Consider the following 12,916-nt stretch of genomic DNA (forward strand, 5'->3'; position numbering starts at 1 on the left):
AAAACGAAGAGAGAGAAAAACGATTAAGAAACGAAACAATAAAGAGATTCAAACAAAAGGAGTTACGGTTAGAGTAAACGGTGAACGCTGAACGCTTAACAGCAAACGGTTAACAGTAAACGGTTAAGCAGCAATGCTTGGTAGTCGATATCCTTCGGCTGTTTGCGAGCAGCTGGCGCAGGAGCAGGCGATCTTTGGCGTTAGTTTAAGCAGCGACAGCGAAATTAGCATCAAAACAAAATCTTGGAGCCCGGAATACGTCTTCCAGTATACCGTTATCGATAATAAAATCTTAATAAAATTAATTTCTTTACTTATTATTCTTTTGTTTTGAATGCGTGGTTACGTTTTCTTTAGCGATAATCCGCAGCATATTTTATATGTGCCAAATACTATACACTGCAAAGTTCGTTCGCTGCCCGGTTGATCAAAATGTTCATTGGTTCTAATTTTGTTTATCTCCGTTTGATGGCGCTAGCAATGGCGAAAAGGGCGTTTGGAAGGAGGCGGGGGCGGTGGTCGAACGAACTATTTGCAGGACTTTTCTGAATTTTGATTTGAGCTGAGCTGAGAGCGAAATTACAGCGATCTCGAAAAAGGATTATAAAAAAAGTAAGAGTAGTATGCAGGGGAAAGCTTCTTATAGTTTGGGAAGAAAGAGTTGTAGAAAGTAAGAACAGGGTACTGGATTGGTGGGCATATTTTATATGTGGCGGCGTGGTAGGGGCGGTTGGTTGGTTAGTCAAGTCCCGCACTAGGGAATGGCTTGGGAACCATTTGGAGGGGTACTCATCTATAGATTATATAAAGTTATATGCTTTTTACTACGTTCATAGTAAAGTACATAATCTCCATCGTAGATTGGACCAAAACCATTAAGAAGATTCAGGCTATTGCTACGGTTATCCATCCATTTGGTTTGCTTTTTTGGATTTTCAATCGAAAATTGCCGAGATCTTGGGCCAAATTGTGGGCGGAACCCTCCGGCATGGGCGGCTACAAACTATGTATATCAACGGGGCTCGGAATACGGGTACTTTGTGGGGCTCGATTCGGGCTGGGTTGGATTGCCGTTGGGTCCGGTCCGATCCAGTTCAACGGTCTTGCAGGATCTGCGCGCTAAGACAGTCCGCATGGCCGTTGTCCTGGCTGGGGCCCCGCCCTTCAGAGCCAGTGGCTCCTGGATTGCTGGGGGATTGGGACCGCTGGAAACGAGTGCGGATCCCCAGCTGGAGTGCGGTATGGATACCATATGCAGTAGCTAACAGAGTTATGCAACCGACAATCGCACAGAGTGGAATGCCCATTGACACCTAACTCTGAATGAATCTTGTGTGATTGGATTGAGTTTATCTTGATATTCACTGTCATCTCGTTTCGTTTTTCATATTTTTTTATGCGTTCTTTTTGTGCAAGCCATTTAACGTGTTCAAGTAGTTGTGTAGGTGTGTAAGTGTGTGTGTGTGTGTGTAGCGATTGCTTTTCTTTATTGATTTTATATTGTTATTAATGTTATTTTGTTATTTAAAGAATTTGCATTTACAAAAGCTCGTACGTCGTTTTCTTATTTTTTTATTCTTTTTTTTTTTTGTGTATTGTTTTCTTTTGCCTTAAGCGTGTATTAATATATTCGTCTATAAGGATATCACTTTGCGTCTGTCGCAACATCGAAGCCAAATAATGAAGCATACTTTAGAGCGTTCGAAAAAGTTGTAAGCATTATAGTATCGGTTTTTGTTTTTGTATTTTTTTTTTTTTTTTGCTTTTTTTGGTTCTTGGAAAGTGCGCTTGAGAACAAGTTTGGGGCGCGTGAATCTCTGGCGAGTAGTAAACATATACAGATATAGATACATATGAGATAAAGGAAGCGTAAGCAACATTTAAGTTTGGCAGCTCTTAAATAGTAAGGGTTTACTTGAAGCCTCTCTCGCACAAACTATACGTATTTCTAAAGTGAAACGAAAAGCTTTTTTGTTTAGGTTCCGATTTTTTTTTTCGATGGGGGATTAACTTGGTAACTGGTTTTGGTTCGGTTCTGGCTCGGAGTTGGATAGAGGTTCGGGGTTTTGGGCTTCGGGTTTTTGAGAGGGGGGGATGTTTTAGGACTTTCGCTAGACAAAATATTTTTTTGGGCGCATTTCGAATCGGGGTAACACCTTCGATAGCAACAGATCGTTCGAAAGCATCCTTTTCAACGCACTCGGGCACTAAAAAGGAAGCTCCCTGTTGCATTGGTCAATGTAGTAAAGCATATTTTAAGCCATCTTTTGTATAGTTTATCGTGCTCGTTTCTCGTTTCATCCAAAAGCCAATTCCTATTTGATTTTCAGAATATAATTCGACCCGCTTTCAGTGGGAAATCTTTCGCCTTAGCTCTTCCATTTGTTCGTTCTTTTTTTGTGCTTACGTATGCGCAACATTTCGGGCTATTAATTGTAGTTTGATGTTGAATAAAATATAAATAATATATAAATAAAATACTTATTCGGGAACGGTTAATCGTACCCTTAAAACTTGAAATAGTAATATCAATATTTATTCGACAAACTTCAGATGAAATCTGCCAATTCGTAGTATTTTTAGATTGACAACGAAAGAATATATCAAGTTTATGGTCAAATACAAATATTTAGAATTTAACGCCAGCTACAAACGACAACAATTACATGGAAAATACATTAAAAATAACACCAATATTACGTTTACTTTCAAACTTAGGTTAAATAAAAATTCAACATTAATTTACCTATGTTATACATACAAATTTGGCAATAACAATAACAACAATTAAATTATTTATCACATAAATTGATCGATTACGCATTTGCCATATTAGCTGAGATTCTGTAAAGCTTTAAAGCAATTAAGCCAAACAAATATATTGCAAAAAACTATTAAGCATGTAAAACAGTTTTGAAACATTGTTTAAATTGTACTATTGGATTAAATAACAGTTTGAAAGAAACTGTTAAGTCTGATTAGAAAATCTGATTAGAAATATCTTAGCAGTATTAGCAATTGCCTTTATAGCAAAAGATTTGTATAACAGTCTTGAGGGTTAAATAGCTCGAGTCTTTTCTTTTTAAATTAAATTTCGAACCCTTTTAAAAAGCAAATATTACTTCTTCAGCTAATTATGCAAATGGCAAGTGCGTCGAAAGCAGAAACGAAAACATTGTTTGGAATACGTTAAGCACAACAACATGGAGCTGCTCATAAAGGGAATTTGATACCGTCATACACATTAGTATAACAGTTGCAATCACATCTCAATATGAACACTCGCGATACAACAATTTTTTGTACACAACAAATCGGTTGGGGGGATTATTACATTGCTTTTTTCTTTTGCATGGGAATGGGGAAGTTCAATACGAATCAACATCGAACAATGGAAATACGCATTATATATACGACAACAAATTAGCAACAATTATTAGAAAGTACAATACGTAAAGAGAGAGGAGCGTACTGTAGCAATGACAGAGAGGATTTACATCAAATAAATGCATATAGATAGAGTGGGAAAGTGAGTTGACGACTCGAGGACCACAGAAGTGATCCTGAATTCAAAAAGTGTTTTTTCTTAAGGTTTTTAGAGCTTGGGGTCGATTTGCATACTTTGGCTATTTGGTTTGGCGGTTGGGTGGTGGTTGGTTGGGTTAATTTGGAAATTGATTTTCGGTTTTACTTACCTAAGATGGATAAAATGACAACTACTACATCAAATAAATTCCATGGCTCAATAAAATAGTGATATCGTAAAGCGAATATTTTTAATAGACATTCGGAACTGAAAATAACTACGAATATCGCATTGAGATAGTCTAGGACCGCGTTATACGTGTCCGACGCATCGTAACGATCGAGGGTCATGGTGAACATGTTCAGACCAATGAATAACATAATGATTATATCGAATTTCTTATCGGTTACTATTTCAAAGACTATTGCTTGTGGTCGCCACTGGAATGGTAAAAGAAGTCAACCAAAGATCAACACGGAAATCAAAAGGGAAATGAAAAGGAAAGGTAAGAACAAAAAAGATAATCAATCGTTGGACACCGACATAACACATTGGAGAGAAGAGAGAAAAGGAATAGAAGAGTTTTGTATAAGTACATTTGTTTAAATACGTCGCATTTGCTTATTAGTTATAAGTATATGGTATAAGAGTTTTCAGCTCAGTTGATCGCTTTATATAGGTTATTAGGTTATGGCGGTTATATGTTGGTTCTTTTCACTATTACATAACGGTTGTAGATCTGTGCCAATTGCAAACTATTTTCCATGATGTGATCTTCTGTGGATCGTAGACCGCACCTGCAGACGTACAGAGTAGGCGTATAACAGTAGAACAGTTGGGTAAGGTAACATTGTTAAACAGTGACTCAGTGTGCTAGTAACATTCATTCAATGCATCGGTTAAAAGTTAATAATTAACGGTTATGTATGGCTAGAGCACACTACGCGAGACAGAGACGGATACATTTTCAGAGCTATTACTTGAGAGAGATGGCAGAAACGTGCAGTCAGTCAGTCCGTCTCTTTTCTCCGTCAGCATGCTAGACTCTAGCCTTTGCCTTCGCCCTTCTAATTGTTTGTTCTTCGATTTGATATAACTATCGAATAAGTTTTGGTTTTAGTTTTCAGTTATCGGATATTTGTTATCGTTCTGTGACTATCACTAAACATGCCCAGAGTACAGTAGAGAGTAGAGATAAAAGAGAGACGTGCCAAGATGTATGCTATGTACACATCCAGATTAGGAGTAGTAAGTAGTAGTTGTACGAGAGTAGTAAAGAAACATGCATTGGTTGCCATATCTAAGTAAGGAGTGTTGCGAGTGGGGTATCATAGATAGGTAGGTATATACATATATAGATAGATTGTAGTTTTGCTTTGCTTTTGGAATTTTAAATTTTATAGAACGAACGTCCAGCTGATAAATGGCAGACATAAAAATGTTTAAGTACAGACGAACCAAACGGACACAATACTTAAATACAGCTAGTGGAAATTAAGTATTAGAGTAGAAAAGAAAACGGTATGTTGCGACTATATCGTCGTCGCACTCGCACACACAGTCGCACGCAGGAGTCGCTCAATGGCAACAGTGGCGTTGTCTCTCTCTAGCGCCACGGCAGCCATTCCAGAGACTCGACTTGGTGCGCTGCCTTCATCTTCTTGTTCTTTTCGTTTTCGGAATGTTTCTCTTGTTGTTTTTCTTGTTTCAAAGATCCGTCAATTAACTTGACAAAATATTGCTAGAGAACAGGGCCTTTCACATACGTACATACGGCGTAAGTAAATATGTGTTTAGTACATAAATATACTCAACGGATTGCAAGGGTTTTTGGTCGACGTCCCAGTTCGTATAACAGTTTGTCACTAGTTAGTATTTCATCGGATATTAATCGAATGAATACAGAATACAGAAGGCCCAAGGGCCATAAAGTAATCTCGCAATTTATAGATTTTCATTTAAGTTCAACAGTCAGGTATAACAGTCTGTTTCGATAGGACAGTTCGGCGTTTCTTTAATACAAGTTAACATAGAAAAAAGTTTATCATATATACAAAATGTTATATATACAATACAGATACGATTGGCACAGATTACGCGATCAAAAGCTATTTCTCTTATTGTTCTGATTTTTATTTGGTAACATTATTTTACTTATTGATTCATAGTTAGTTATGTATGGGGTTTGAGTTTGATTTCGCTTGTGGGGCATCAAGTGAATTGAAAAAACGGCTGAAAGCGGAAAGTTTGAGAACTTGGCAAGTATTTTACTTGGATAAATTGGCACTTCTTCAAATGCACACTATGAACTTTGATGACCCCAGCAAAGATATTTTTAAGTTAATTTTAATGTATTAAACGTTTTTTCTCATTCTTATTCCGTTATATCAAGATAAATTTGTACTTTGATTTTTATTTCAGCTTATTTATTGTTTATAGGTTTTTTGGGTTATTAAATTATGGTAATTTTTAAAATTATTTTGTTGTATTTGTTGTTGTCTTACCCTTGGTCTTGGAATGGCTTTTAATGGTTTTTTAGAGCCCATCTTTTTCATAGCATTATAGTACTTTTTCTGATCTTCTGTCATGAACATTTCTAATGATCCACCTGCTTTTTTCTTTTGCTCATTAAAATTATCAATGATAACACCAATGAACAGATTGAGTGTGAAAAATGATCCAAATATGATGAAGAATACGAAATATAAATACATGTAGATGTTCGTTTCACGAATTGGTTGCTTGTCCACCTGTTATCGATCATTTGGCCAGTTCGAAGTCAATCGATAGCAGCAGGAATCGTTGTTGAATTTTATGTTTTGCGGGGGAATTTAGTAGAATGGCATCGTTGGTTTCAGAGTTTCAGTTTCAGTTTCGGTTTTCATTTCATTTTTTTGGTTTGGTGAATGGATCATTTTTAGTGTTGCTCGTGTGGTTGTTGTGGAGTGGGTGTGGCCAGGGTTTTGTTTTGGAGTGGTGTGACCATATTTGTTGTTGTTTGTAGATGTTGTTATAGTGTCGAGTGTTGTTGTAGTTGTAGATTTGTCGATCATATATAAAAAAGAGAAAAAGTTATAGATAAAATTGGTTGATTAATAAAAAGTATCATAGACTGGACTTAGGTATATATTATAGACATTTCTATACATTTGCAAGTATGTATGGATCAACTAGCTATTCGTTTGCAACATATGTAGCTTTGTCATAGCGGCTTCTTGCTCTATTTTGCGTGTTCAATTATTGACTTATTATCTAACTGGTTTTTGTGGTTGGCAAAGCGCATTGGCAAACATAAATGCAGTCTGATGTGGCAGTGGGTGTCTGTGGTGAGATATGGATTGAAACGGTGGTACATTACCTCTCGTGAATCGATAGCATCGTTCATGATTTGTATCCAGCCTTTGAAGGTGGCCACTTGGAAAAGGCACAGATACGCGTTACCTACATGATCGAAATTCATTGCTGAATTCACCCACGTGTAGTTCTCGCTCTCGCAGGCATTGCGATTTGGTATGATCTCGTGGCTGAGCTTCGTGCCATTCATGTCCTCGCACTGTCGGTTATCGATCGTGGTTATCGGTTCGGCGTTCATCGGTGGTTGGCGTCGATGGGTTTGGTTTTGTTTATCGAGTTGATTTCGGAAAAATGTATTTCAGTTATGCGGGATTCACATACAGATATAGATATAAATTGTATATATAGAGAGTATAATAGATAATTATATGGACGGGGCAGATTATATAAGGAAACAGCTATACATAGATGCTAACTAAGTTTGTAAAAGTGTCATTGGCTTTGGTAGTGTGTGTTAGTGTTTGAGCAGCTAATTAGCTTGGCCTCTTGACTATACGATATTTGAAAAGCTCAGCTTGAATTTATTTGATTTGAATAGGTTTATTTGTTTGATCATTCTTAAAAAGATCTGCTTCAATTTTCGGTGCAAAAGGCAAAGTACAAACTAAGGCTAATACTAAGGAGTGTTCTAAGAAACGATTTTAGTGCAGCAACTTTCGCAAGGTCGCATACTCGTATAGTTATATAACGTTCGATAAGCATGCCCAAGCTGAATCGGATTCTGCATCTGATTTCGATTTTGATTTTGATTCCGATTCTGGTTATCGCTCAGGACTTGCACTTGAATGAATTCTGATCTGATTTTATGTACAGTCAGCTAGGGGTTGTCTTTGATTTTTTTTGGACAAGCCCTTCGCTCATTACTTTTGAACTTTACTTTAAACTCAACTATTTACGAAAAATAGATGCAAAGATACGCATTTCTTTCAAGATGGATTCAATAGATCGATTAAATTGATCATTGCTAATTATGTAATGCTGCTTGGAATTGTTTTCTCTTATTGAACTTGAGCCATTTGCAGGCAAAGTGAGCACAAGCATGTAACTTGTATTCATTTTACCTTCAAAGTTTGGCATGTTTGATTATGTTTCGGTTTCAGTTTTTGGTTTTGGCTTGGTTTCTGGTTTTGGTTTATGTTTTAGTTTGAAACATTTGGCACGTACCTTAAAATATTTTCCAGCAAAAAGCTGTACACCCATTATGGCAAAAATTAGCCAAAATATTAGACACACCAATAGCACATTGAAGATGGACGGTATAGCTTGTACCAGCGCATTAACGACGACCTGAATTTGGTTTGGTTTTTTGATTTGTTGAATTCGTGGATTGATTGATCAATCATTCGATCGTTAACCGATTGGGTCGTCGTTGGCAACGTCGATGATGATTGGGAGTTGAGTTATCGATGGATTGGTTGGTTGGTTGTTTAATTGGTTGTTGTAGTAGTTGGGATACATGGGTGTATGGGTGATGCGAGGCAAGGCGAGGCGAGGCGGGGCGGGGAGAGGGGATAGAATATAATACAATAAATGCAGAGAGTTATTTAGTCAGTTGGGAATATATAGATATATAATTATCAGTATACACTAGTTCAAGTTAGTATCAGACTTAAGAATAATGATGTTGATGTACAGATGTGTGTTATTGCGTGTACATGGTTTTTTTGTGAATGAGTGTATTGCTGTATAGATGAATAGTTGTTTTTTTTTTTTTATTGTCTATGAGATGAAAGCGTGCGACTGTGTGAGTGCAATGGAGACTTTCTCGGTGTGCTGACTAACACTACTTGCAGGCGACGTGCGTTTCTCAACACTGAGCCAAGCCAAGGCAGCCGTTTACTTTACAATACTACATATATAACAGTTAGGCACAACGGGCAACAGCATAACGGTTCATTGGCGAACAAGCAAGCACATGTCCAAATTGAAGTTATTAAGTATATACGACAAAATTAGCTAAGAGTTAACTTAAACTAGAGACTAAGTACGTGACTAGATGAGATGGTTAAAGTACGAGTAGAATCAAAAGTGGTGTGGCTGGTACATAAGGCGATGATTATTCTAGTTATAAGTTCGATCGGTTCTACAGTACTTGGCAAGCATAGGACTCGACCGATAGTCGTCGATTGGTTAAGCTGGTTAAGCGAATTTCTTTGTTCTGATGAGCCAATTATATTCTAAGTGTGAGCCGAGTGGACAATCAATTAAGGATGTGGATAGTAGGTCAAAAAGAAAAAGAGAGAGAGACAGAGAGAGATAGACAGAGCGAGCTAGCTAGAGCGAAAAAGAGATCGAGCAAGACGCAACTTGTGTGTGAGAGAAGGCAAGGCAAAACAGTTGTCTAATTATTTATAACGATATGCATAAGTAAGTATGTAAGAATAACGATTAACGATAGCTAAGATTAACTCTAGTACTTGGAGTGTGGTTTTTGTGTTCGGCTGATCGATGAGAGAGAGATTTGAGTAAGTTGTTGGGTAAGTAGCATCTAATCAGTCAATCAATTACGATTTATGTTGATAATTTCATAAGGTTTACAAATTACGGATGCAACAAATGAATTCAACTGCTGCACTGATGCAGATTATCATGGTTATGAGCCCATCAATCCAAATGGTTAACTGTAAAGCTATGCACGCTTTAATTTCTATAGCTACACAATTCGGATCGGTTGCTGTTAGTTTGGAATGAATGGCTGGTGTTAACGAGTTCGAGTAGAGAGGTTAAGACGGCGTAAAGGAGTCGCCAGTATTAGTTATGATGAGATTTGGCGCTATTTGCTGGATTGAGATACGATTTACGATATGCAGATACTGATACTGATACTGATTTGATGAAATTGTTTGTTTGTTTGTTGGTAAGTATTTTTGTTGTGGTAATTGGTTTCGATTTGATTTGATTTTGGTATTGATATTGGTTTGGTATTGGGTTGTTACGAGTATGTATGGAAAGTACGTACCCTCATGCCCTGCATACGGGACATGGCACGTAGTGGTCTCAGTGCTCTTAACGTTCGCATAGTCTTGAAGGCTTGAATACCACCAGCTCCAACAAGTGAAGCAACGAAGTTGATAAGCGATACCTAGTTTCGATATAGTTCGAATAGTGCCAAGTTTAACATATTTAGTTGCATACTTAGAGATTCTTTGTAAATAAAGCAAAAGTGATTGATCTTTCATTTTTCGGTACTTTGTTCGGTTTTTCGGTATCGGGTTTTGGGTTTTAAGTTTCAAGTTTTAGTTTCTGTCTGTCTAACGAAAAGAAGCTTTAAAGAGATTAATCCGCGCCGTTGTTTTTTTTTTTTTCAATTGCAGCTGTAGCTGCTGCTCGACAAAAGGGGTCAAAGGCAAAAAAGGGGCGGAACGGGGCGTGGCAGGGGCCCTATGGGTGCGGAGAACTTACTTGCATATTACCAATGCGCTCTTCTGACTTAGACAAAACATGTTCTTAAACAATAGCCTAGTGTAGTACGATAGTTGATACATTATATAGCTTGTACGATTATATGTATATATTCTGGCAAATACATAGATGGTAACACTTATAGACGTAGACACATACACACAAAACAGGTTAACACATATGCATATAGAGTATATGTAGATTACTGTGGGTTCGGTTCGTTAACGATTGGTTTTCGGATTGGTTCGATGTGTATTGGAAGTAGTTTCGGTTCAATCCAAGGGTAAAGTAGTAGGTATACGATAACTGCTCTGGGTGAGACATACATAGAGAGACGAGAGCTGAGTGTGTGTGTGTTGTTCGATACGAGTACGGATTACTGAAATCGGGAAGGTCCTTTCTTGATAACAAAGGGTCTTTTGGGGGGGACGGCACATCCAGAGAGGTACAGAAAGAGTTATGACTTTGGGATCTAGGCTAGGTCTGTCTAAATCGATTGTTTCCTACGATTGTTTGCACCACCAGCCGCACCACACTCCACAATGGACGAATTCGGCATGCATACGCCATGGACGAAACGAAAGGAAACGAGAGATCGAGAATGGATGTTCCATGATTCGATAGATTTTTCTAATATATACAAACTTTACTTTATGACGAATTTGGTGTTGCTCGCGGCGTATGCAGGGACCTCAAAGAGTCCATTGTGCAGTCGTGCGACCTCATCACTAGGTTCTCATTAAAAAATGGCTTTCGGCTTTTGGTTTTCCTGTCTTGATCTGTCTCTATGTTGACACATTTTTGCTCAAACTTTGCTGCCGGACTCGATTGGGTATTGTGGATCCCAGTTTGCACTGGACTGAAGTTAGTCTTGGGGCGAGTTTAGCCCCAGATGGAAAAGAGCTCAGTTAAGTTAGCCCAGACCAAGCGATATCTGTTGGTGTGAGACGGGACGCGACTGGAGCGTCGTTTGTTGTAAGTAAAACACTGCCACCACTGCGTATGAGCGATTTATCGAATAATCGACATCTGGTTGTTGTTCTGATTGTACTGATTGTGGTTGAATATACAGTATATATACATATACGAGTAAACGATTTCGATATCTATACACTAACGACTGAGCGTCGTGAAGTTTTCGGATATTTGGATACATTTGCTTGTTTTACTTCTTGTTTGTACAATTCAGTGCAGTTGTGGCTCTTTTGCGTTGTTCGCTTGCAACAATTATGGGGATATACATTTGGTATGTACATACACCTGTACAGATGGATATAGTTTTGTGCCACTAAGTTGGAGGCCGTGGCGAGGGAAGGGGTCCAGTTCCGGTTCAAATTCGTTGTGTTCATGTGGACGTGGCTTTGGAGATGGGATTAACTAGGACTAACTGTCTAAGACAACCAAAACGATCTAGGGGTTCGGACTTGGCAACTGGGAGTGTACACGGGGTTTTGAGGTTCTGGGGGAGGTATCGCTACCAATGACTAAGCTATGGCTAGTTATTGAACCAAACTACTTATACACAAGTTATTATACGCTTGTACTCGTATAACAGTTACGTCAGCTGACCAATCGTGTTGCATGTATGGCTCCTATCTCTAATTTCATTATATACGTACGAATATTATATATAGTACAGTTTAAAAGCTATGACTGACCTATGTATGTATGTATCAATGGTCCTAGATTACTTGTTTAAACTATAACAGTATGATTACGCTACTGTTATACAATGTAGGCAGCTAAGCTGAAGCGCGCGACGGCAGCAATGGAATACAATGCCTACAAAGCTTCTTGAAGATATTGCGGTTGGCTTGTATATTTTACTTTAACTTTACATTTACGCAACAATATTTTTATATAGGGACAATGGTATCAATAAATATATGTATATATATTTGGGGTAGGCAGGGACAAACATATGTAGGAGTAAATACATCAACATTAACAGGCAGCAGAAAATGTACAGAACTGGCCGGTATAACACTTAGCATGGCGCTGCCCTGGGCGCAATGTGAGCGATTCGGCTTGGACGGATAGTAGCGTATAACACACACATATTGAGCGAAAGAAAACCACGTACACCCATAGATACACACGCACATAGATGGCTTAAATATCGATATATGTATGTATGCTCAGAATACAATATTGAGAACTGACGGTGATTAATAACATTGCTCGAACATGTACTTAGTGTGTGTATAACAATTTCGGAGGCGGGAATTTAAGCGCTTTGCCAACGAAGTTGCGGTCAATGTTGGATCCTAAACGATTCCAACCGGTTTGCGATAGTTGTAAACGGCGCTTCGCAATTATTCAAATAGTCGCTGCACCGTGTACAACCAGCTGAAGATCGTAGCGGTTGAAGTATAACAGTTTTTGATAGATACATACATATGTGATTGAAGATTGTAGAGCTCGCCATTTAGATAGACCGCAAGTAAGGAACTCAGTTTGTTAGTGAAGCAACAACATTTAACGAATGTATATAGCTATTGAATATTATTAGTTGTATACTTAGCACACACACATACACGCACGCACACACACCCACCCGCACACACATAGAGACAACAGTGAATGCGAATGAGGGAAAGTTACACAGCGAGAAACATATATAGGAATTTAGTC

The 12,916-nt window shown here is 38.1% G+C and overlaps 1 protein-coding gene across 50 annotated transcripts in view; it reads right to left on the minus strand.

The window, feature by feature from the left end:
• LOC6617946 (sodium channel protein para) overlaps positions 1 to 12,916 on the minus strand; it is a 63,577-nt gene that overhangs the window by 10,866 nt on the left and 39,795 nt on the right. For 46 of the 50 annotated variants that reach the window (XM_032724595.1, XM_032724605.1, XM_032724602.1 and 43 more), the window contains 5 exons: positions 9,840 to 9,962; positions 8,045 to 8,167; positions 6,885 to 7,079; positions 6,031 to 6,276; positions 3,696 to 3,966 (listed from right to left, as the gene is read on the minus strand). In XM_032724595.1, the coding sequence (XP_032580486.1) occupies positions 3,696 to 3,966; positions 6,031 to 6,276; positions 6,885 to 7,079; positions 8,045 to 8,167; positions 9,840 to 9,962 (958 nt within the window). The remainder of the gene's footprint in view (positions 1 to 3,695; positions 3,967 to 6,030; positions 6,277 to 6,884; positions 7,080 to 8,044; positions 8,168 to 9,839; positions 9,963 to 12,916) is intronic. The other 4 variants (XM_032724612.1, XM_032724610.1, XM_032724614.1 and 1 more) reach the window with 1 other exon arrangement.

The sequence above is a fragment of the Drosophila sechellia genome, chromosome X, assembly GCF_004382195.2.
Source record: "Drosophila sechellia strain sech25 chromosome X, ASM438219v1, whole genome shotgun sequence".
NCBI lineage: Eukaryota > Metazoa > Arthropoda > Insecta > Diptera > Drosophilidae > Drosophila > Drosophila sechellia.